Raw genomic sequence first — 25,704 nt, forward strand, 5'->3', positions numbered from 1 at the left:
ATTTCTGTAAGTAAACCTATAAAATCACTATATGGCATTGACAACGAGGAGTCCTGTGGCTCCTTAAAGACTAACAAATGTATCACGATAGTTTATGCCCAGATACATTTGTTAGTCTTTAAGGTGCCACAGGACTCCTCATTGTCTTTGCTGAAACAGACTAACACGACTACCCCTCTGAAATATATGGTATTGGTGGGAGTAACATTACATGAGCATTATTATTGATACTACTTCATTAATTCATTAGTATTGGGCTTAATCCCAACCCCATTCTGTTAGGTGCTGTACCAACATATAACAACACAAAACAAAAAAAAACAACCTCTGGCCAAAGGAGCTTGTAATGTAAGCTTAAAATAAGAGACAACGATACAGATGACAAACAGATGGGGACCAGCACAAGGTGACATCAAGATGATTGAGAATAAAGCTGTATAACAAGTATATAGAGCCTTGTCAGAATTTGACACAAATTGTCAACATCACTTGTCAAAATAGATACAATAAATATCCTTAAATCGAACTCGAATACATTCTGAAGTTGCAATTTTTCTTACTTTGCCTATCTGTAAATTTCAATTATTATTGATAGCAACATTTTTTTCATTGGTTTGTGTGCATATGGTGAAATCAATATTTACCAACATTTATTGAGAAAAAATTATTCCTTCCCAGCCTAAGTATATACAATAACACTGTTAAGAGTAGAGGTATGGAGCACTAGTATGAATATAGATGTGATCAATATAAAGACAAGTGCAAAGTACTTCACTCTAGAAGGGAAAATCAAATGCATAATACAATGTGGGGAATAACTGGCTAGGGAGAAGTGCTGCTTAGATGGATCTGGGAGTTCAAGTGGATCACAAGTTGACTAGGAGCCAACAATGAGGTGCAGTTGTGAAACAGGCTGTCTGGGGGGATTACCAGGTATGTTGTATGTCAGACCAGGGCAGTGCTTGTTTTGCTCTGCTTGGCACTGGTGAGGCCTCAGCTGAAGTTCTGTGTCTAGGTTTGGGAGCCGCACTTTAGAAAAGATGTGGGCGAATAGGAGAGAGTCCAGAGGGGAACAACAAAAATGACAAAAAGGGTTTACAAAACCTGATTTATTAGGAAAGTTTTTCTTTTTAAAATGGGCATGTTTTGTTTTGAGACAAGACTACTGAGGAGGGACCTGATAACAGTCTTCAACTACGTTAAGGGCTGTTCTAAAGGAGATAGAGATCAATTGTGGCAGCCCGTATGAGGCCCAGACACTAAAGAGAGCAAAAGCGTTGAATTCTCATAATGCGAGTCACATACTGAGCATTAATTAAAGTAACAAATTAAGAAATTAAACCTAGAAGCAAATTTATTTTATTTTTAATCTCAGATAACCTTGCAGGGCACCATTTCAAATAGATCTATGGTCAAGAAACAAGGAAAGGTGTCTATATTCCAACAGCCACATAATGACAGGACATTAGGTAACATTGTTCCTCTCAAGCAATTGTAAAACATAATTTCCACATGCTACATCAGTTCTTTGAGTTTCATTTAATTCTTGTAAGACATTTGTGATACACAAATCAAGGCAGTAACACATAGACCATACTACGATCCTTCTTCCAATTGTTCTTCTCAATTGACTAGAATTGTCATGGTGAACAAATTAGCTGAGAATGTTTTTCCAGTCTATCACCCTCTTAAGAGCATCCTTAACCTCCTTGTTCCTCAGGCTGTAGATCGGGGGTTCAACATGGGGACCACCAGGTGAGCAGAGATTTTCTCCTGTTCCAGTGAGTAGCTGGAACTGGGTTGTATGTGGCTTGAGCTCACAGGTCCATAGAACATGGTGACAGCTGTTAGATGAGAGGCACAGGTGGAGAAGGCTTTGCGCCTGCCCTTGGAGGAGCAGATCCTCAGGAGAGAGAAGAGGATGTACAGATAAGAGAATATGACAATCAGGAGGGTGGACATGGCAATAACCCCAGAGAAGGCTACAAGCAAAATCTCTCTGATGTGGTTATCAGAGCAAACGAGCTTCAGCAATGTGTTAGTGTCACAAAAGTAATGATTGATGATGTTGGGTCCACAGAATGACAACCTCAGCAAGCCACATATGTGGGTCAGTGAGTTCATGAGCCCCCCTACATATGAGCTGGTCACTAGATGAATAAGGACTCTCTTAGACATAACAGCGGTGTAGAGCAGAGGGTTACAGATGGCTACATACCGGTCATACGCCATCACGGGAAGCAGGAACCCTTCTGTGGTCACAAAAACAACAAAAGAGAAGTGTTGAGCAATACAGGCAGAGCAAGAAATGCTTTTACTCCCCAATAAGAAATTCACCAGCATCCTTGGAGCAAAGACTGAGGAGTAGCAGAGATCAACAAAGGACAGGTTACTGAGGAAGAAGTACATGGGGGTGTGGAGTCGGGAATCAACCATGTTAAACACAATCATCCCAAGATTCCCCACCAGCGTAAGAACATAGATCACCAGGAACGCCGCAAAGAGGGGTATCTGCAACTCCTGACGATCTGTCAGCCCCAGGAGGATGAACTGGGTCACCATGCTGTCATTGCCCTCAACAATTTATACAGGGGTGCATGAAACCAGACCTGCCGGGATAACAAGAGTGAGCAGCATGGAAGAAGGAAATTTCATGGCATGAATTAAATCTGAATGACACCACCGGGCTTGAATGTGGGTAGAGAATATCTTACAGGAAACCAGCCGCTGGGATGTCTGGGAAGAGCTGGGATGGACCTTTAGATTTACACTCCCTTTTTAACAGGGCTGAGATTTTCAAGGCTGTCTAGGAGATTTAGACACCCAAGTCTCCATAACATTGACTTGAATTAGGCATCCAGTTCCCCATAGGGCATTTCCCGATTCATGTACATTATCACAAATTTTCTCCAATGAAATATACCTGGCATGGGTTTGAGTTTGAGCTAGGTCCTTTATATTGTCTGCTCACTGAGGGTAAGTTAGAAAGCACTCATACTTTAAATCCTTCCAGATTAGGGTGACCAGACAGTAAATGGGAAAAATCGGGATGGGGGTGGGAGGTAATTGGAGCCTATATAAGAAAAAAGACCCAGAAATCGGGAATGTCCCTATAAAATCGGGACATATGGTCACCCTATTCCAGATAATCCTTTTAGATGACTACAAAGTATGTTATGTCCCTGTCACTTGGTTACTGCTGCTTCATAACACATCCCCTGGCAGTGCTGCTAATCCCAAGCATTTGAAAACCATTATCAGGCTTCCAAAAATCATGCAATTGGCTTAAAATCTTGAGATCTTTAAAAAAAAATACACAACAGGTTTAGAGAGGGGGCAGGGAAGTGTAATTCTGTTTTGTGCAAGATTTTTATATTTCAGAATTTGGTTTAGGAACAAACCCACAGTTTTTGAAAAGTCTCTGGAAAAGGGAATGGATCCCTGGAGTCATGGACACTGACAATTTTGGATGTTCCCAGCCCCCAGGGCAATCTGCATGTGTATCTGCTCCAGGGCCATGGACTCTGGAAGCTCTGAGGTTGCTAGCAGGCCACTGGGCAGGTTGCAAAGGAGCTGGGCAGGTGAACTAGCGGAAACCAGGCAGGATTCTGATGTAGGCAGAGTTTCCTCCATTCCATGGTGCTGCAGTGAAATTGGCCCTTCTTGACGAAATGTTCCAATTTCACTCAGTCAGCAAATTGCAATGGAACAATGTTTCTGGGCCCTGGAGACAGTCACGTTTTCAAACTTTTCTTAGCAACCCTGAGGGCTAGAAACATACTTAAAAAAAAATCTGAGATTCTTAACTGATCACATGACTGAAGGAGCTGAGGTTTTAAGAGACGCACCAAATACCGTGAGAATTGGTAACTGTGCCTTCAATCTATGCTACCCTCACTCTAGGAGATTTCTGGCCACTTGTCTCCAGTCCCAGTTTCTTACACCTCCTAGTGGTACACACTGCCCGGTCCTTCATCTCTCTAGGTCATTTGCCGTGACACAGGAATATGATACAGGCGGGAAATGGCGAAGGAATAACTTTGGCACAGAAGCAACAATGGAAGGCTGTGTGCAAGGCTCTGAAGGAGGGAGGGAGGATGCTTGGAAGAGGGAGCATAGGGGGATTACATGAAGCCACAGGTGAGAGAATGAGATAAAAGGAGAAAATGCTGTATCAGAGAAGAGTGTGAGGAGAGTGGAGGGAGAAAGAAGGAAGAAAGAAGTCTGAAGAGACACGAAGGCAAAACTATGTAACACCTCAAAAGTGAGGCTTTCTCCATTTGCTTCCTTCTTCTGGCTCCCCCAGTCCCCATTTAATCGAACACAAACAGCTTGTTTTCAATCCAAGCCCCTTCACAGTCTATCAACACCATGAGGCTCATCTGCTATTGCAATGTCATCTATCGCCTCTGCCCTCCCACTGCTTCCCATTGGTTACAGTTTTCAAACAAACACGACCTTGACTGGGGCTGCCGCAGTGCAAATAATTACTGTTATTTCCCCCTTACGGTTAGAGATCGGCCACACCAGAACCGACTGGATCCAAGTGTCCGTCTTCCCCCTCCCCCTCCCCCACTCACACACATACACAACACTGGATAATGGTCACACTGGCAGTAGGGGCACTAGACTGAGATAGTCCTTTAATTCCTGGCTCTGCTTCACACTCCCTCTCTTACTATGTTTTTCCAGAGAACTTAGTACAGTGGGGCATTGACCTCTAATTGATAACACGACAACCATAAATACAAATTTTATAACCCTGATTTAGCTCTATAATTGGCTGAAAAGCCCAGAATCTGAAAATCCTCAAAGGTTGAAGAAGTCGGATCTGAATCTGATTCCAGATCTGAAGTGTGTAACTCAGATTCATCTCTATGTATAATCCTGGATTCTTATCTAATATCCATCTTGACCTTTCAGGGTCTTCCATGAACCATGTCCATTGCCACTGTAATTTACCCTGAGACAGAAAAATGAACAAACGAACAATGTCTGTCTCAAGTTGCAATGTTGACTGCGCTAACGTCACATTTCCAAGTAAATGGAGAAAATGGAAAGTTATGTCCAGGAATCAGAACTGAAGGAAAATAGCTATCCCACCTCCACTGAAGGAAAGAAGTATTGTATCTTCATGGTGGAAGAGAGTGTTCAATCACTCGTTATCCCTAAGGGATCATGTTAGGGCACGGAAAACCTCATATATTCATTTCTGTGGCATTTAAGGATCAAGTCTCTGAAGTCACACCTACAATTATAGTCTCAAGCCAGGCACAGAGGGGCTCATTACAATGCCCTCCTTGGCGCTCTAACATGCTAAGTAGATTTGTTTATTTGTCTTTGCTCAGTTTTACGGAAAGCTCTCGCTGTTTTGCTAAGTCACAGGAAGAAGTCTCAAGAGCAGTGTAACTGGAAAGGAATGGCTCAGGCTTTCTTTCTGTAGGGAGCACTCAGTGAATTCAGCATCAAAGTTAGGCTTAAAAGAAATCCAGATGTGTTAAACTATGGAAAAAGCACAGTTACAGCAAACAAACAACTGTAACTTTGTTCGTGTAGATGCCAAGCAATCACCCTACCCTTACAATTAGTGCCTAATAGTGCCTTACCATTTACTGCCCCTATTGGGTCAAACTGATTTTTCATACAGTTTAAGGCCAGAAGAGGTCAATGTGATCATCTAATCTGACCTCCTGCATAACAAAACCTTGCCCAATAATTTATGTATCGAGCCTATAATTATTATTTTTTCTAGCTCTCATACATCTTTTAGCTAGATATCCACTTGGAATGACTTCAAGTGACAGACAATCTACCATTAGCAGGAGTGTTGTGAGCAAGACAAGAGAAGTACTACACAGCTCTGATAAGGCCTCAACTGCAGTATCGTGTCCAGTTCTGGGCGCCGCATTTCAGGAAACATGGGGACAAATTGGAGAGAGTCCTGAGAAGAGCAACAAAAATGATGAAAGGTCTAGAAAACATGACTTATGAGGGAAGATTGAAAGAATTTGGTTTGTTTAGTCTGGAAAAGAGACGACTGAGAGGGGACATAACCGTTTTCAAATACCTAACAGGTTGTTACAAGGAGGAGGGGGAAGAAATATTCTCCTTAACCTCTAATGATAGGACAAGAAGCAATGGGCTTAAATTGCAGCAAGGGAGGTTTAGGTTGGACATGTGGAAAAAATTCCTAATCGTCAGGGAGGTTAGGCACTGGAATAAATTGCCTAGGGAGGTTGTGGAATCTCCATAACAATGGGGTTCCATAAAGAACTGTATTAAAAATATTCATAAATTATCTGGGGAACGGGATAAACAGTAAGGTTTCAAAGCTTGCAGATGATACAAAACTACTCAAGATAGTTAAGTCCAAACCCGACTGCAAAGAGTGACAGAGGGATCTCACGAAACTGGGCGATCACCCAAGGAAATGACAGATGAAATTCAGTGTTGATAATGCAAAGTAATGCACATTAGAAAACATAATCCTAACTAGACATACAAAATGATGGGTCTAAATTAGCTGTTACCAGTCAAGAAAGAGATCTTAGGAGTCATTGTGGACAGTTCTGTGAAAACTAGGTGAAGTGGTGGTTCAAAAAGCTAATTTAATGTTAGGAACCATTAGGAAAGGGATAAATAATAAGAAAGAAAATATGATATTGCCAATATGTAAGCAGAGTCAGGATGAGCTCCACCCTGACATCTGGTGGTGAATTATGGCGAGTGTGGAAAAGAACTCCAGGGGCTGATCTGGTTTGCATAGGCACACCCACTCGCCTGGCATGAAACAACAGCAACTCAAAGTGGTTACTTTGGCTGGTGTGGGATCCCCAGTTTTCTCTGTTATTGGGGCAGGAAGAATAAAGTTTTGTTATCCTGATTCTGTGAATCAAGGCCAGAGGAACTGTTGTATGACAGCAGGACTGAGTGAGTCCTTCACCATTACCTAAGTAGCACTTGCTTGACAAGGGGCATGGGTTACAAAACCCAGTGAATAGAGAGAGGATGGGGACAGGTATTTGTACTGGATGGTATGGGCTCTCTCTACGGGTCTGAAACACCAGTTGTATTACCTCCTCTCTCCACTGTTGAATGTCAGAGCTAACTTTGATTCTATTAGGAGTCTAGTTACAGGCTGCTGAGCTGAATTCACTTTGGGCCAATGGTGCACTAGCACTGGGGCTCCCCTACTATGAGCTGAAATTGCTAAGAGCTGAAATCACAAAAGAGCTAAAGTTATTAAGAGCTGAGATCACTGAGGCTGTGTTAACTAGTGGGGGAGCCTGAAGCTATATTGCTAAGCGGCTGGCGGAGCAGCTAGCAGAGTGAAGCCTCGCAGGAACAGTTGGGGCGGAGCTGAGCGGTTCACAGGTTGGTGAGCAGAGCAGAGCAGCTGCCAGAGCAGTTCGTGGGACGGCGGGAGCGGCTCATGGGACAGCTGGTGGAGTGGAGCGGCTTGTGGTGAAGGCTGCGGCGGAACCCCACGGAGAGGCAGCCGGTCGGCCTCGGATCACGTAAGGTGCCCCTTAACACCCTGCGTGCCCCTCCCCCCTTGAACTCTGGGGCTGCACTGACCAGGGACAGAGACATTGGGGGGTTGTTGGACTTTTGGGACTTTGGGTGATCCTTGGGTTGCTAGACCCAAGAGACTTTGGGGTTGTTGGACTTTTGGGACTTTGATGATTCTTGGGTTGCTGGTTTCAAGAACCAACGGGAAAGGACACAGCCCAATTTGCTGGGGTGGGTTTTTTGCTCATGGTTTGTGTTATGAATCCTGTTTGTGGTGTTTTTCCAATTTAATGCTAATGTCGTTTAACTCATTTTATTAAACATTTTCTGTTACATTCAGACTCCGTGCTTGCGAGAGGGGAAGTATTGCCTCTTAGAGGCGCCCGGGGGTGGTATGTAATTGTCCCAGGTCACTGGGTGGGGGCTCGAGCCGGTTTTGCATTGCGTTATTAAAACGGAACCCCTAGATACAGAACCCAGCCCTTGTTGCTGCCAACTTAGATGGGCAGAAGGGTTACATATATATAAATACATTGTATCCTCAGTCCCTGAATACTTTGTGCAGTTCTGGTTGCCCTACCTAAAAAAAAAAAAGATATATTAGAACTGAAAATGTTCAGAGAAGAGAAATAAAAATGTCCAGACCTTGAGCTTTATTTTTTTTTTTTAGAAAAAGCTGAAGTTTTCTGCTAAAATGGTTGATACATAAGAATTTATGTGTATGTGTGTAAAAACTCCATAGGTAAGGGGAACATTTCCCGAAAGTTTGGAAAATGGTGAATTTTTCTTCGTCAGAGAATTGCAACCTTTCAAAATCGCCACCAGCTCTCCTAATTGTCGACAGGAATAAGGCTAAAGCTGCCTTTAAGCAAAGAGGTCCTCTTTCAATAGGACCACCACCTGCCATTACTTACCAACAGCAGTAAAGTCAAGCTGCCCTCACAGAAGCTAGTGGTCCACGTCAGCACAGAGAGCAATTCTCTTTCAAAGGCCATATGCACCTTGCTGTCCTTGAGAATAGAAGATGCAAGCTGTTTTGAAAGAGGGCAGTTCCTCTTGGTATCTTCTGAAGAAGAACTTTTACTCTGGAAATATTTTGATTCAAATGGGGAGCTAGGGACAGGGCATCTTTTGGGGAGAGAGAGTCACCATCTTTCACACTCATTTCTACTTTGGTCCACAATCCTTTGGCTATGTTACCATTCTGGGAATGTGGTCAAGCACATCTTCTTTCCCAGGCTAGATTTGGGATGATGTGTGGATGGGCTGATGCCTCCAGCATGTCTGTGGTAGAAGTTTGTAGGTTACTTTGATAGTTACAAAAGACAATTCTCTAACCTAGGACTTGTCTTTCAGATCTTCAGCTTTGATGTACGTGTTTCAAATTAGGAAGAGTACCTACAGCCTGTAATACAAGGGAGCAGGGGCGAGAAAGGAGAAATCTAATTGGAAAGTTAATGTGAAGAACTGGTTGAAAAATTGTTGACTACAGTATTTTCTGTTGAAAAATGCCAGTCAGTCTAAACTGAAATGTTTCTTGGAAACATATTGGTTTGACAAACTTTTTTTGTCATATGTGAGTCAAAGATGGATGTTCCCATTGTCTAACCATTCCTGCTTCTTTTTGAAAAATGCCCCCTGAGGTCACATTTAACTGAGGTATCATTTTATGTGTCTTATAAAGAGGAACTGCACATCTTGAATTACATTCATACCATCTATCTCTGAATGGCCTCCCAAGCTTTCCTTCTGCACAGACATGAGCGAGGTCTCCATATTTCACTCTGTGAGCAGTGATCTCTGGTGAGATGCTAATGCCTATAGTAACTCTCTCTTTATTGTGTTTCTAGGGGAGGGGAAATTGCTGGGAAACGGTGCCTCTGATCAAAAAGTAGACATGCTTAGCTCAGAGAGCGCAGACCACAGTTCTTGAGGAAAAGGGGACAGGGAAGGACTCAGTGCTGGGAGAGGGAAACACAGGGTTACAACCCCAAAACGGGATTGCATAGGTACAGTCCTGGTGTTGGGAGACAGCTCCCCAAAGGACCAGCAACATGCAGAGTCATTGGTGAGCAAATGCAGCCTGAATCAAAAAGAGGTTGCCCTGGAGAGGCAGTTTGACACATATCCCAGGAGAAATGGGAGAATATTCATGCACATACACCTCTACTCCGATATAATGTGACCTGATATAACACGAATTTGGATATAACGTGGTAAAGCAGTGCTCCGGGGGGGCGGGGATGTGCACTCTGGCGGATCAAAGCAAGTTCGATATAATGCGGTTTCACCTATAACGCAGTAAGATTTTTTGGCTCCCGAGGACAGTGTTATATTGGGGTAGAGGTGTATATTGTTCAGCATATATTACTTTTAATTGTTAAAGACTTAAAACAAAATAGACACTTGAAGTATTAAAGTGCTTGATTTACAGATCCTCAAGCTAGTCCAGTTTATACCATCTCAGGATCTAGCTCCACCAGTCCTGATTACAAGAGATGTACATGTTTTGCAGGAGACCAGGTGAGGGTACGTTTGTGTCCAGATGTGTTTTGTGTTGGCTGAGTTGGCCACTGCACTTGCTTTTGCGTTTTTGTTGTGGATTGTGTTTCTACTCATCTGTAGATCTGTGTTTCTACTCATCTAAAGTTGGCAAAGATGTCTTTTAGGTCTTCAAAGTCTAAAGACAATGAATAACATATGGGAGGAACAGGAAACTGCAGTGGAAGAAACCTAAACTAGGACGGGGATATACAGAGGAGGGTAAGGGAGTCAGGCATAAGGATGTTCCCATGGCTGAGGGGCTAATCCTAGATTTGGTAGACCCAGATTCAAGTCCTTGTTCTGTCCCAACTTGCTTTATCCCATTGGGCCTCAGTCCCCCATTAGTGGAATGGGGACAGTCATAATTCCCGACCTCACAGGGGTGTAGTGAGGCTAAATACATGCAAGGTTGTGAGGTGGGCAATTGTCATGCTACTGAGGAGTATGTGAAGGCAATGGATCAGTACATCGAACTTTCCAAAATTCCTTTGAAAAGCCCAGATTAGCTGCTTCAAACAGCAACTCCCAGGGTGGCCTGAATGCACTGGCTTTTACCTAGGGTTTAAACACAAAGCATACCTGGACGTGGGCAGAGGTTGGCTTATTAGTTAATATAAACACTTTATTATTACAAGATCACCTCCGGTTTCATTTGCTAGTCGTTCTGCAGTCCAATAGGCCCTTAGTTATCCAACACTGGGTAATGTGATGTGTCATTGCACAGTGAGTTAAATGCAGGCAAAAGCACGGCCATTTCTTACACTGCCTCATCTGGGAAGTTGTGAAAACGTGGCTGAACTGGGTATGGCTTTTGAGTTAAAAATCCATCTTTTCCCTATAATGGTTTGTGCGCATGCTAGCTCTGATCTTCAGACTGACTGGAACAAGGGGGCTCTCCAGCAGCTAGATATCTGGCTTCCTTTAATTGCAAACGTGAAAACCGCAGAGAACAGAGGGAGGACGGGTTTTTAACTATTTGGACCATTGCATCTATCATAGTCCACTTTTGCATGCTAGGTTGCTGCCTGAGCACACTGAGCACTGATCCCATGGCAGGGCTGGTCCTACATTCTCCACTGGCAACTGTTAGAGGAAGTGTTCGAAGTATGCGCAGACCAACAAAAGCATTTGGAAAGAGGCTGGTCGTCTTATTTGTGCACATATATTCCAGAACTGCCTTTGGGGTAGATCCTGCTGAAATGTAACTTGAAAGGGCTTTCAGTTTGGGGTCTCTTATGGGATTACCTGTGACTCATAATCAAAATGTCTTCTTCTTTGGTGACTCTTGTATTTTTTGATGGGTGGTAAAATAGCTTGGGTGTGAAGTTTCTCTGCCAACTTCTGTGCACTCTTCAGAACATTTTGAAATCCCTCATCTGGCCGGTAAGACTTTAGGAATGACTTTGCTTTGTCCAGTTGTTCCATTGCTCCAGATATATCAAGGTCAACACCTTAAAGTCTCTTGCTTAAAACATTTATTTCAAACGGTATGTCATGCCACAACACTAAGCCACACAGAAATTTGAAGTTATGTATGGTTTTTGAGTACATACACCATGGACTCTCCACTTTGTCACCATTCGGGATTTCACATCAGGAATGTGTTGGATGGAAACTTCTATTTTCATTCTCTTTGGAGAATGAAGTTTTTTACTTGCTGTAGCCCATGTAGTACAAGGAAGTCCCTCGGGCTACTGCTCAAGTGGGTCCGCAGTCCTGGATCACCTAGACCTAAGGAACTAAACTCAGCAGCAGCTGTTTCTTGCGCCTCCACCACACTCTTCTCTGATCGACACTTTTCTTCAGGAATGTGCCTGGTTACATCCATTGGAGATGGAGATATGGATGCTGCAGTAGCTGCCAGGTCACCTGCACTCTGACTAACTGGAAGATCAGGCATCTCCTCACCACTCCCATCCTCACTGGGGCCGGAAGGCTCACCGGGAACATGTGTGTCTATGTATCTCAGGAGAGCTCCTTCCTGCTTAGATAGAAAAGCTTCCTTTGCTTGCTTTCTTTTTCTGAATGCTGCCCCAGAGGGGCGTTTTCGTCTTTCACTCATGACGGCTGTTCTGTGCCAGCTAGAGTGGCTCTCAACACTCAATTGAAGGGGACAAATAAGCAGGCTGGTAGCAGGGCCTGAGTGAGGGAAGAAATCAGCCTCTTAAGGGCCTAACTGGCTCCTACTATTTCAGTTGACCACCTGTTCTCCTCAAGTGGGTTCAGGGAAGCAGCAGGAGACAGGAAGCTCCCTGACAAGCTGATGTTAATCAGTCCAGGCTCCTGCAGGTGCTAGAGAGGTGCATAAGAGGCTCCTCCTCCTTTCTGTCCCTGCAACTCCTGTTACTTTCCGTTATTCTCCTCTCACCTTTTCTCCTGACTGCCTGCACGGTGCAACCTAGGGCGCCAAGATTTGGGGGCGCCGCTGCCAATCAAGACGCTGGCTGCAGATCACTGACTGTAGGAAGGGAGGACGTGTATGGTAAGAAACACGCTCCCAGTGAATTGCTCTCCTGCCCTTTAGAAAGCCAGCAAAGGCCTTTGTGTGTGACTTGATACAGATAGGTACATTGACACAGTCATGGCTCCTTTCCCTTGTAGCCCCCTGCTGGGGCTGAGCTGTGCTGTCCGTGCGGTGCAGCCGGGGCCGGCTTGCATGGCATGCTCCGACAGCGGGCGGGCTGCAGGATTTGCAGGCAGAGGACGCTCTGCTCCCTGGGGAGAGATGGGAGGGATGGCCCCTTCCTCCAGCCCAGCACGCCACCATCTCTGTGCATCTCGAGCTAATTGCAACCCAGGCTCTCACTGGGTGGCTCTTTGTCCTGCCTCTCTTGGCTAGCGCGTGAGCAGAGCTTGATGAGACAGCTGGCAGCCATCTAAGCGCCATTCCCGTCGTCTCTCTTCTGGCTGTGGATGCTCAACTGCAGCAGCTCCACAGAGGTCCCAGCCTCGCTCTCTAATGTGCATTCTCCCCTTGCTCGCATGGCGCTTCATGGACCATTGAGTAGCCTCATGAAAACATCCCAGTTGTGGACACAGGCACCAGCCACCGATTCCCCAAGCCAAAGTCCCCTTCGCAATCCAGGGAAGCAGCCGGGGTTGTCTGGAGCGCAGGGTTTGGCCCATGGTGACTGCAGACACTGCACCGGCTGCACAGCGACTCCTGGGACCCCTCTAGCCCATCAGCACTCGGCTCTCCCGCATTCTGCTGAGCGGCTGAGATCTGGGGGAACAGAAACCCTTTGTTAGAGATGGAAAAATCTCCTCACAGGAACACTCTGTCAACGGCTGCCAGAGGCCTTCCCTGTGAAACCCAAATGCGCAGCCCCTCGGATTCCCACAGGGGAGATCTCAGCTCATTCACTTGTCACCCGTGGCTGCAGTCTCTGATAGGGGGAATGAAGAGGGTTTTTTTGCCAATGGTCCCTTCTACAGTGCCCATAATGGGAGGAGGTTTGGCCTTGTGATGTGTGGCCCGGGTCTGAGAATCAGGGCTCCTGGGTTCAGCAGCTCTGGAAGGGGGCGCGGTCTAATGGCTGGAGCTGGATTGGTTGACACTGAGTGAGAGGGGCTTGTGCTGAAGGACCCTGGTTCAATCCCCACCATTTCCTGTGATGTTTACATGTGGCCATGAATGTACTTACCTATCAGTGTAGGTTGTTTAGCCTATTCCTGGACACATGTGTTACATCTGCTGCTGGCCATCCCTGAGATGTAGGTCCTTCATCCACTCAAGGACATGGTATATCAAGGTCAATCCAGCAGCTCCCATCTGGTCTTCACCTCCTAATGGATGGCGAACTTTAACCTGACCAGAGAAAGACAGGGTGGTGTTCTTCAGGAGAATCTCCTGGAGCTCCCGTCTCCCCTGCTCCACCTCACACCCCGGCACTCTAAGGGTTTTCCAAAGATACCACTAATCTCGGATAAACAAAGCAGCTGAGATGAGGTCAGTGTGGGTGGATTTACTGAGCAGTCTGGTTCTAATGGAAGAACAGATTTCTCCCCTGCTCTAGGGAGATTCCCATAGGAAAAGTCTCTGATGGTGGGGGTGGGGGCAATGCAAACCCCTCAAACCCTAGAATGGCAGGAAATTAGGACTCGGGGAGTTAAGCGATGTCTCTGTCCTGCTGGAGGGAGCAGATCTGGAGAGCAGAAAGAGCACTAGTGGCATTGTAGGAAAGACAGTGACTTCTACCTGTGAAGGTGGCTGAAGCTTCTTGCAGACATTAGAGTCCAGGATCCTTACACCTCCTTTGGGGATCCTTTTCCTAGGAATAAAATAAGGACAACACCATACAGAGAATGACGTTTGAATCCCATGTCTGGGATCCAGGGAAAAGGGATGATCTCAGCCAGGCTACGTACCAGGAACCTGATTTTTGTCCCAAGAGCCACAATGACCCACATGAGGTTTTCTTCCCTATTTGCTTTCAGGTTATTTACTCATAGTATTCATTGGTGTGCTTTGCCGTGCTTCCACTCTCTGCATCTGTTCATTGGTTTAAGTAACATCCTTTCAGTTTTTGCTTCTGTTTCCTCTTATTACAGTGTAGTATCTGCTTAGCACTTTTAAAAAAAATCAATTAGAAACAAAATCCTGATCCTACATTCAAGAGGAAGGTTTCTGAGAATTTGGCTGCAGAACTTTAGTGTCTGCATATTTCATTCACTATTATTTATTCGGGTGCAGGTCTGATGCAATCTGCCCACCCAAGAATGCCCATATGAAGCATTGGGTGTCCTTCGAATACCTGTTAAAAGAGAAGAAAAAAGTAGATTAAAAGTTGGGGAAATCAACCAATGCATCAGCACTTCTCTGCATCATTGAAGCACCAGTCATGGGAGTGAAACAGGTTCAAAATCCCCATCGTTTTTTCCCACTAGACAGCCATCCAAAAAGAAAAAGGCCTTCAGCCAATTATTTCCTTACACTCTGAAGGGGTGAAATTCAGTCCTGTGCGGACAGCCAGGGCAAGCTCTGTGCATCACAGCGGGTTTAAGTGGCACTTCACTGCACAGGGGCTGTGAGGTTTCAGTGGCAGAGTTTTCCTCCTGGATTGGAACAGCCGGCTGGAATCCTGCGAGGTACAGAGCAGAGAGAGGTTTGGGCCACAATGTTCACCTCAGAGGCTGAGCTTCTGCAGATTATTGGGATGTTCCCATCTGAGGAGGATGCTTTTGGCCAGCCCTAGTTCAGAGCTTTCAGTCACCTCAACCGGTGATTCTCTGGCACAACTGATCTAAAGTAGCTGAACTTGACAGGCCTTGCCCCCATCTCCGACACCCCTTGCACCTCGCATTGCCCTCTCATAGCCCGTCCCTTCTCTTGATCCCTGCCAAGCTCAAATACAGAGCCCTGCTCACGCTCCTCCTCTCTTAGACCCTCCCCTTACATGATCCTCCCCTACCTCTGACAGACTGCTCACTGTGCCCTTTACCCAGCTCCTGGAGAAATCATGGCTCCTCAGAACAACCTGGGAATGGCTGGTTCCTACCTCTGTGTGGGGTGCGTGGTTTTCCGTCGAAGCATCACTGAGAGCCAGCACGTCTCGATTTCACAGGGTGAGGCGATGGCTCCCCAAGCTGGGCCAGCGGCAGGCTGCGTTGCTGTGGACAGATCCCAGACATTGGAAGACAGAGGGGGAGGAAGCCCCTGCTCATTTCCAGTTCAGAGATCCCCATCGAAGACGGGCCACGAGGGGAGGAGAGAACGAAGGGCAGAAAGTGAAGCTGCCTCTGTGGGGAGGGCACACCTGTAAAACCCAGTCCAGTTCCCAGATCTCCTCCACATTTCCAGGTGTGACTTTGGAGAGGTCACTTCATCACCTTCATTCCCTGTCTGTAAAATGGGGGTAGTAGACTCCCCCACAAGCAGGAGGAGGGAGGACAGTCCCATTGTCTGTGAGGGGCTCGGTTCCTCTGGGCATGGATTGTGCCAGAGTGAGGGAAGGGACCCAGAGTTTGCTCCCTAGAGCCAGGGGAGGAGGATGGGATCAGAAGGTCAGCCAAGGGGGATGGGTCAGGAACTGCTCCAACAGACGGGGCATAGGGATTGGGTCAGTGCCAGGGACTTGGTACCTCCCTTCAGCAAATGGCTTCCCTCTTGTCATCAGCAGTCTGTATAATATCTGACTCCTTCCTAGTGTCCTCGAGGGGCTCCCTTCGTTCTTCTTGAATGTAATGGATTTGTTGACCCAGGTCAATAGCTGGGAAGTTTGGAGAGGCCATTAGTAGTGTGGCATGAAATCAGTGGGAAATCTATAGTTAGCAAAACAAAGGTGTCATTGGCCTTTGGAAATTTGGAGCTGATCTGTCCTCTCAGCCGAAGGTACTCGTGCACAGAGGGAAAGTCAAGCTAAGTCTGAATTACGGCCCACGTCTGGCAACACCAAATAAAGCAGGCCCTGGTACTCAATGTAGATGTGTCTACTTTCACGATGAATGCTGTGCGTCAGAATAGATGCAGCGGTGAAGGCAATTCTGGGCTGTTTGCGGGCTTGATGGAACTTGGATGACCAAACGAATGCGGCCATTTTGTGGAGGAGAGCTCTCGTGGGGGTTACTGGCTCTGAGAACCCTGGGCCGACGCAGCAGTAAAGCTGGTGAAGTCTAGGAAGCGCTGCTCTTCTTGAGGACTTCAAACTTTGTCCCATTTATGAATGGCTTCCACCTTATTTGCATCAATCGTAACACCTTCTGGGGAGAGGATGTACCCCAAAAACTCTGTGGAGAGTTGGCTGGAGGTACGCTTTTCCAATTCTGTGTTGAGACCACACTGCCGAAACATCTCCAAGTTCGGATGAGGTGTGTGTACTGCTCTGGGTTTTCCAAAAAGAGGAGTAGGTCACCTCAATAGATGACACTGTCCCCAAATACATCACTGATGAAGGGTTGCAAGGTCAGGGGACTCTTAGTTAGCTCCAATGGCATATCAGACAGTTAAAATGTCCATAGTGTGTTTTGAAATCTGTCTTCCATTTGTCCCTTGCCCAAATGAGTGTTAGATTGGAAATCCTCGCAGATGAAGTTGGATGAAAAGCTTTGCCGATTTCCTGTGAGCCAACAATTGTGAGATTCACAGCAGGGGGTAATGGTCAGGACTTGGACAGTGGCTCTGGTTCTCTTTCTGCTTTGTTTATTCATAGATTCATAGATTCTAGGACTGGAAGGGACCTCGAGAGGTCATCGAGTCCAGTCCCTGCCAGCAATTTATTCCAGTGTTTAACCACCCTGACAGTTAGGAACTTTTTCCTAATGTCCAACCTAGACCTCCCTTGCTGCAGTTTAAACCCATTGCTTCTTGTTCTATCCTTAGAGGCTAAGGTGAACAAGTTTTCTCCCTCCTCCTTATGACACCCTTTTAAATACCTGAAAACTGCTATCATGTCCCCTCTCAGTCTTCTCTTTTCCAAACTAAACAAACCCAATTCTTTCAGCCTTCCTTCATAGGTCATGTTCTCAAGACCTTTAATCATTCTTGTTGCTCTTCTCTGGACCCTTTCCAATTTCTCCACATCTTTTTTAAAATGCGGTGCCCAGAACTGGACACAATACTCCAGCAGAGGCCTAACCAGAGCAGAGTAGAGCGGAAGAATGACTTCTCGTGTCTTGCTCACAACACACCTGTTAATACATCCCAGAATCATGTTTGCTTTTTTTGCAACAGCATCACACTATTGACTCATATTTAGCTTGTGGTCCACTATAACCCCTAGATCCCTTTCTGCCGTACTCCTTCCTAGACAGTCTCTTCCCATTCTGTATGTGTGAAACTGATATTTTCTTCTTAAGTGGAGCACTTTGCATTTGTCTTTGTTAAACTTCATCCTGTTTAACTCAGACCATTTCTCCAATTTGTCCAGATCATTTTGAATTATGACCCTGTACTCCAAAGCAGTTGCAATCCCTCCCAGTTTGGTATCATCCGCAAACTAAATAACCGTACTTTCTATGCCAATATCTAAGTCGTTGATGAAGATATTGAGCGGAGCCGGTCCCAAAACAGACCCCTGCGGTACTCCACTCGTTTTGCCTTTCCAGCAGGATTGGGAACCATTAATAACAACTCTCTGAGTACGGTTATCCAGCCAGTTATACACCCACCTTATAGTAGCCCCATCTAAATTGTATTTGCCTAGTTTATCGATAAGAATATCATGCGAGACTGTATCAAATGCCTTACTAAAGTCTATGTATACCACATCCACAGCTTCTCCCTTATCCACAAGACTCGTTATCCTATCAAAGAAAGCTATCAGATTGGTTTGACACGATTTGTTCTTTACAAATCCATGCTGGCTGTTCCCTATCACCTTACCACCTTCCAAGTGTTTGCAGATGATTTCCTTAATTACTTGCTCCATTATCTTCCCTGGCACAGAAGTTAAACTAACTGGTCTGTAGTTTCTTGGGTTGTTTTTATTTCCCTTTTTATAGATGGGCACTATATTTGCTCTTTTCCAGTCTTCTGGAATCTCTCCCGTCTCCCATGATTTTCCAAAGATAATAGCTAGAGGCTCAGATACCTCCTCTATTAGCTCCTTGAGTATTCTAGGATGCATTTCATCAGGCCCTGCTGACTTGCAGGCATCTAACTTTTCTAAGTGATTTTTAACTTGTTCTTTTTTTATTTTATCTGCTAAACCTACCCCCTTCCCATTAGCATTCACTATGTTAGGCATTCCTTCAGACTTCTCGGTGAAGACCGAAACAAAGAAGTCATTTAGCATCTCTGCCATTTCCAAGTTTCCTGTTACTGTTTCTCCCTCTTCACTGAGCAGTGGGCCTACCCTGTCTTTGGTCTTCCTTTTGTTTTTAATGTATCGATAAAAAGTCTTCTTGTTTCCCTTTATTCCTGTAGCTAGTTTGAGCTAATTTTGTGTCTTTGCCTTTCTAATCTTGCCCCTGCATTCCTGTGTTGTTTGCCTATATTCATCCTTTGTAATCTGGCCTAGTTTCCATTTTTCATATGACTCCTTTTTATTTTTTAGATCATGCAAGATCTCGTGGTTAAGCCAAGGTGGTCTTTTGCCACATTTTCTATCTTTCCTAACCAGCGGAATAGCTTACTTTTGGGCCCTTAATAGTGTCCCTTTGAAAAACTGCCAACTCTCCTCAGTTGTTTTTACCCTCAGTCTTGATTTCCATGGGACCTTACCTATCAGCTCTCTGAGCTTACCAAAATCTGCCTTCCTGAAATCCATTGTCTCTATTTTGCTGTTCTCCCTTCTAGCCTTCCTTAGAATTGCAAACTCTATGATTTCATGATCACTTTCACCCAGGCTGCCTTCTACTTTCAAATTCTCAATGAGTTCCTCCCTATTTGTTAAAATCAAGTCTAGAACAGCTTCCCCCCAGTAGCTTTTTCAACCTTCTGAAATAAAAAGTTGTCTGCAATGCAGTCCAAGAATTTGTTGGATAGTCTGTGCCCCACTGTGTTATTTTCCCAACATATATCCGGATAGTTGAAGTCCCCCATCACCACCAAATCTTGGGCTTTGGATGATTTTGTTAGTTGCTTAAAAAAAAAAATTGTTGATACACTCTGATCTCGGTTTTGATCCTGGTGTGTCCCTGGACCTAGATTCTAGCACCACTCTTAACCATTAGAAAATGTAGGGGTTCCTTTAATCAACCTCCGTCCCTGGACCTACTCCACCATTCTTGACTCGGACACCCATCAGTACTATAAGGGCCCTACCGCCAATCAAACCCCAACCACCACCCCTTGACTCCTTAAGCCCCACGCCTTGACCCGTAGTCCCTCCCACCTGTCACTGGAAGTCTTGCCCCATGGGGGTGTTACTTCTGGGGTCAAGGTGGCCACATGACCAGAAGCAAGGTGTGTCATGTGACCCCTCTAAGAGCTGCTCCCATCACTCTCTACCAATCAGGATGGGTTTCATCCCAAAAGGACAGCCCTGAGGGGAGATTTGACCAATCAGGGTGCCTTCTGGGGTGGGGTGACCTCTCTGGAAGTGGGCCGTGTGACCCCTCTAAGTACTCCTCCCACCACTCTCTACCAATCAGGATGGGTTTCATCCCGAAAGGACCATCCCGAGAGGAGATTTGACCAATCAGGGTGATTTCCGAGGCAGGGCGACCCGTCCGGAAGTGGGCCATATGACCCCACTAAGAACTCCTCCCAAGGCCCTCTGCCAATCAAAGTGCAGCACCATTACCCCGTAAGTCCCAGTGCCAGACAGAGAAGGCCATCTCTTACCAAGGACATGTATTTTAGAAATCGTGGAAAGGCTGATGAGTGGAAACGTGGACTCCTTCACTACCTCCGGGAGAACTTTGGACTTTGTTTTAGCCCCGAGGTCTCTCTTTGTCCACCTCCTTAGAGGTGGAATACGATCATGGCTTGGGGAATCACCGGCGGACAAGGTGAACGGAAAAGACGTCTCACAGGTAAATGAATGATTAAGAAGCGACGGTCGAGGAGGATGTGTAATGGGTTAGGAACTGGGGGTTGTGTAAATCTAAAAACAAGCAGTGGGGTGCTTACACTGAATCTTTTCTGAAAATCTCTCAACAGCTCGACGATGCCTTTCTAGAGGTCCTGGAGGCCCTGGAACAGCGTTGCATCAAGCAGCGAAGATGAACCGGGCCCACCTTGTCTTTGCTCAACGTCGATACAAATTGTTGAAGAGGACTCTGAGGATGACGGCTATGAGTAGTTTAGGAGGAGGCTTGGCATGGAATTAACTGAGCCAGTGCCTCCCCGTGAGCATAAAAATGTCATGCAAACTACTGTACGCGTTGCTGTTTATGCTGTCCATAAACACTGCCTTAGGGAAAAGCCCCGTGGAGGGTCATCTTTTTTTATTTGTTAAATATGGTAACCCTAGCAATTGGCTTTTAAATGCATGGGGGGAGGGGGGTTATTGAAAAGTATATGGCTGCAAACTTGGTTTGGTGTGTTTAGAAAGCTGCTGGTTTGTGTGTGAGAGGGGTCTGTGCAAGGCATAGGTGTAGGTTTTTTAAAAGTACTTGGTTTGTTTCAAACTAACAGGTTTTTTTTACTGTGCATAATGTGATGTGTTTTTAAAATGGGTTTGAGGCAATTGGGGGAATAATACTAACTAACCCAAAGGCCCAAGCACACATGGCTGGGGGACAGAACAAGCCTGGGCCTTTTAAATGCATGCGGGGGTTATTGAAAAGTATATGGCTGCATACTTGGTTTGGTGTGTTTTCTAAAGCTGCTGGTTTGTGTGTGAGAGGGGTCTGTGCAAGGCATAGGTGTAGGTTATTAAAAAGTACTTGGTTTGCTTCAAACTAACAAGGTTTTTTACTGTGCAAAATATGTTTTTAAATGGATTTTAAAAGCAGTTTAGTTTTTTATTCTGCAAAATGAGATGTATTTTTAAAAAAATAGTTTTGGGGTTTTTGTGGCTTGTTTGTTTTGTTTTGTTTTGTTTTTTAAGTGGTAGAAATAAACTCAAAACCTGTGTTTGTTGTACAGCCTGAAATGGATTATTTGTTTTAAAGCTGTGACTTTTTAAATAGAACAACACCTTAATGAATATTTTATTTTTTAAGTTTACAAGACGGTTTCATGAGTTTTATAATAATGTTGTTTGCCCCACAGTACGGTCAAAACATGAGAGATCCTTACACCAGAGGAAAAACAAGTTCAAAAGAAAAAGGAAAGAGAGAGCTGCAAAGGAAAATTCATCAGCATCAGTGATTGATGGATGGATGAAGCCCAGTAAATACATTTTGCTTATTGGTTTGGTTGTTCTGTGAGATTTTGTATTTTAAGTAAATACATAGATGTGTGTGAGAAAGATGGTAAAGTTCAGTTTTGTAAAATGTTTTTTTTTTTGTCCTCCCCGAGGTATTGCAACAACACAATCACAACACCAGTTCCTTAGCGGCCACCGCCACACCAAACCCTGAGGAAACTGAGAGTGAAAACGCCCACATTCACAAACCCAGAGCACACACTCTAGGGGCTCTGAATGTGCCCAGAACCACATACATTCACAAACCCAGAGCACGCACTCTAGGGGCTCTGAATGTGCGCAGAACCACCCACATTCACAAACCCAGAGCACGCACTCTAGGGGCTCTGAATGTGCGCAGAACCACATACATTCACAAACCCAGAGCACGCACTCTAGGGGCTCTGAATGTGCACAGACCACATACATTCACAAACCCAGAGCACGCACTCTAGGGGCTCTCAATGTGTGCAGACCACCCACATTCACAAACCCAGAGCACACACTCTAGGGGGTGTGAATAAAAAACGAAGGACTGAAAACTCCTGCGATACTGGAGTTTGTCAGGGAAAAAAGAGTCGCACTATTAACCTAAACACAAAGTACCTGGTTCTGTTCAAAAACCCCAGGGATAAATTACAAATCGCTACGCTCGCTCGGCAAATGTACCCCGGCAAAGCTCAATTCTTTCTAGAAGCTTTTGAGGATGCTACCAAAAGACCTTATGGCTACCCGGTGGTGGATTTCAATGCTTCCACACCAGAAGCTTATAGACTAAGAACTGGTCTTTTCCCTCCAGACTGGCCGGCGGTTTATACTTTGAAAAGAACAACAGCCGGGTATATAAAGAGATGAATTATTGGCAGGCCCCTTTTTAACAGCCGGGGCTGCTGACCGAAAACATGTCTAGCTGCGTGAAGAGAAACCTGGGCCTGCTAAAATGACTTAGCAAATTGTCCCCGCAGCAAAGGAGGGCTATACTGTGTTAGGACTCTGACGATCCAGTAGTGGCCATCTGAGAAACGGCGCTCATTACCTTCAAAGGAAACGTACCTTTAACACAGAATCAAGTGCGTGTGGTGAAAAAGAGACGCATGCGTATAAAAACTTTATGTAATAAAAGGGCTTCACTTCAAAGAAAGAAGCATCTGGTGAAGCAGTCTGGGGGGTTTATCAGCCCTCTGTTAAGTTTTGCTATCCCTCTGATAACGGGGCTTTTAACTAATTGATAATGGAGTATGCAGAAAAAATGTACCTGGTGCCCAGCCGCCAGTCAGAGCAATTAAGGGCTCCCCCTGTGGCAGAGGAAAATAGGAGAATGACCGCAACTCGCTTATTGGATGCTGAAATTAAGTCTGTTCTTCTAAGAACTGACTGAGCCGAATACGAAAAGGCTCAACTTTACAGTGCCGTGCTTCAAAGGTACCGAATGTACGTGAAGCAGAGTGATGCGGGTCAGGGAAAATAGGTCTGTTTCTACCAGAACAGGAACAGAGTGTAACTGCCAAACCCCCAGGAACACCAAAGACCTCAGACTCTGTTGCTCAGGAGAAGTTGGAGAACATGAATAAGCGTTATAAGAAAAAGGCATTAGTAAGCTGGGCCAGGATACAAATCTCTCGTCATTGAATGATAAAGGGGCTGTTGTGTACAAAGGCTCTGTGGCTAATGGTTCTAACATGCTCGACTTAGGCAGGGCCGTCACCCAGACGTGCTCTGTTCCTAGCAGACATGGACCTAAACGATGGGGTGTGTTTCTGAATGCCATGGCAGAACTGAACATACCCTCTTCCGTCATGGGCAATGAGACGTTCCAAAAGATCTCTGTTGGCCGCAAGACCTCGAAAGTCTCTTCTTAATCATTCATTTACCTGAGCGCTGTCTTTTCCGTTCACCTTGTCCTCCGGTGACTCCCGCAAGCCGTGATCGCATTCCACCTCTAAGGGGGTGGACAAAGAGAGGCCACCATGCTCATCGGGATGTCTCACAAGCACTTTGGTTTTGGTTTGGGGTTCGGGTTGCGACGTATCCATCAACGGCCGGGGCAAAGGTCTCCCCTCGGTCGCTCCTTCCTCCTCCTCGGAACTGTTCCTGATGTAGCACTTTCTCTGCAGATGGTCAAAGACACTCAGGGCTAAAACAAAGTCGGAAGTTTTCACGGGGGTGGTGAAGGAGTCCAACTTTCCTCTCAGCAGCCTTTCCACAATTTCTAAAACACGTGTCGTTGGTAAGAGATGGCCTCTTCTGTCCAGCACTGGGACTGATGGGGTAATGGTGCTGCACTCTGATTGGTAGAGGGCCTTGGGAGGAGTTCTTAGTGGGGTCATACGGCCCACTTCCAGAAGGGTCACCCTGCCCTAGAATTCGGCCTGATTGGTCAAATCTCCTCTCGGGATGGTCCTTTCAGGACGAAACCCATCCTGATTCGTAGAGGGTGGTGGGAGGAGTTCTTAGAGGGGTCACATGCCCCACTTCCAGACAGGTCACCCCACCCCAGAAGGCACCCTGAATGGTCAAATCTCCTCTTGGGGCGGTCCTTTCAGGACAAAACCCATCCTGATTGGTAGAGGGTTGTGGGAGGAGTTCTTAGAGTGGTCAGATGACACACCTTGCATCTGGTCATGTGGCCACCTTGACCCCGGAAGTAACACCTCCATGGGGCGGGACTTCCGGTGACAGGTGGGAGGGACTAACGGGTCAAGAGATTGGGTTTAAGGAATCAAGGGGGGGGGGTTAGGATTTGATTGATGGTAGGGACATTATACTACGGCCGGGTGCCAAGTCAAGAATGGTGCCGGAGGTTGTTTAAAGGAACCCCTGCATTTTCAGTCATTTCCATTGCGCAACTCCAGTAGGGGCAGCACCGGGCCAGGCTCATGTAGTGAGGCCATGGTTCACACCTGGTGTGATGGGTCCCCTTTTGCATATGGATGGCACCTAGGCTAAGAGTGGTGCTAGAATCAAGGGCCAGGGACACACCAGGATCAAAACTGAGATCAGAGTCCATCAACAAAGCAGAAGCAGAACCAGAGCCAGTCTCCAAGTCCAGGCCAGAGGTCGAAGCCGGGTGGTCAGACCAAAGATCATCCAAGTCCATGCCCAAGCCAAAGTCCATAGACACGCCGAAGGTCAAATCCGGGTAGTCAAAATCCGAGGGGTTGGGGAAGATCAGGATGAGGAGGTAATGCTGGCGCGGGTGGGTGGAGGGCCTGGAGCGAGGCTAGAGAAAGGCAAGGAGAAAATTTAGCCAGGGTTCATAACCAAAATCTGGAGCCAAAAAGGGTCATGCCAAAGTCATAGCCAGAGACCGGAGTCAAGAGTCAAGCCAGAGTCAACAGCAAGGAAACTGGAGGGCAGGGCAGGGCAGGGTGGTACATGCGGACAGGAATGAGGATGACTTACTGGAGCCCTAGAAACCCCTCATCGGTGGACTCCCTTCCGAGCAATAAAAGAAGGACAGCAGGATGACCAAGATGTCTCTGCCCCTGGGGTCCAAGCCAAGGGGAGCTCCCATCCAGGCTATGTGCCAGGACCCCATCACCCCCCTGTTCATTTCACACTCACAGACCCCCTAGCCGGAGGGGAGAATAAAGGGCAGAAAGTGAAAGTGCCCCTGGGGGAAAAGCTCTAGGCTGGGACCCAGTCCACTTTCCAGATCTCCACCCAGGATTGTGTGACCAGGCCCACAGCCCTTCCTCTAGGTCTCAGTTCCCACCTGCCAGATGGGGAGGATCCTTCCCTGCCCCAGACTGTTAGGGGGGAGTTTCATTCCTGGTTGGGAAGGGTTCAGATACCAGGTGGGTGGATTGGGCCCCAGGTGGGGGATGGTCAGACATTCGCTGCGGCAGGGGTGACACGGGCCATGGGAAGGTCTGAGCAGTGACGACAGGGGAGGGGCTCCATGTCAGGCCAC

General features: G+C 46.1%; 1 protein-coding gene across 1 annotated transcript; it reads right to left on the minus strand.

The window, feature by feature from the left end:
• Positions 1-1,716: 1,716 nt before the first annotated feature.
• On the minus strand, positions 1,717-2,562 carry LOC135981071 (olfactory receptor 5J3-like). Its single transcript, XM_065582388.1, has one exon. The coding sequence runs from the start codon at positions 2,560-2,562 to the stop codon at positions 1,717-1,719; it is 846 nt and encodes a 281-aa protein (XP_065438460.1).
• Positions 2,563-25,704: the final 23,142 nt, after the last annotated feature.

The sequence above is a fragment of the Chrysemys picta genome, chromosome 2 (genome assembly GCF_011386835.1).
Source record: "Chrysemys picta bellii isolate R12L10 chromosome 2, ASM1138683v2, whole genome shotgun sequence".
Classification (NCBI taxonomy): domain Eukaryota; kingdom Metazoa; phylum Chordata; order Testudines; family Emydidae; genus Chrysemys; species Chrysemys picta.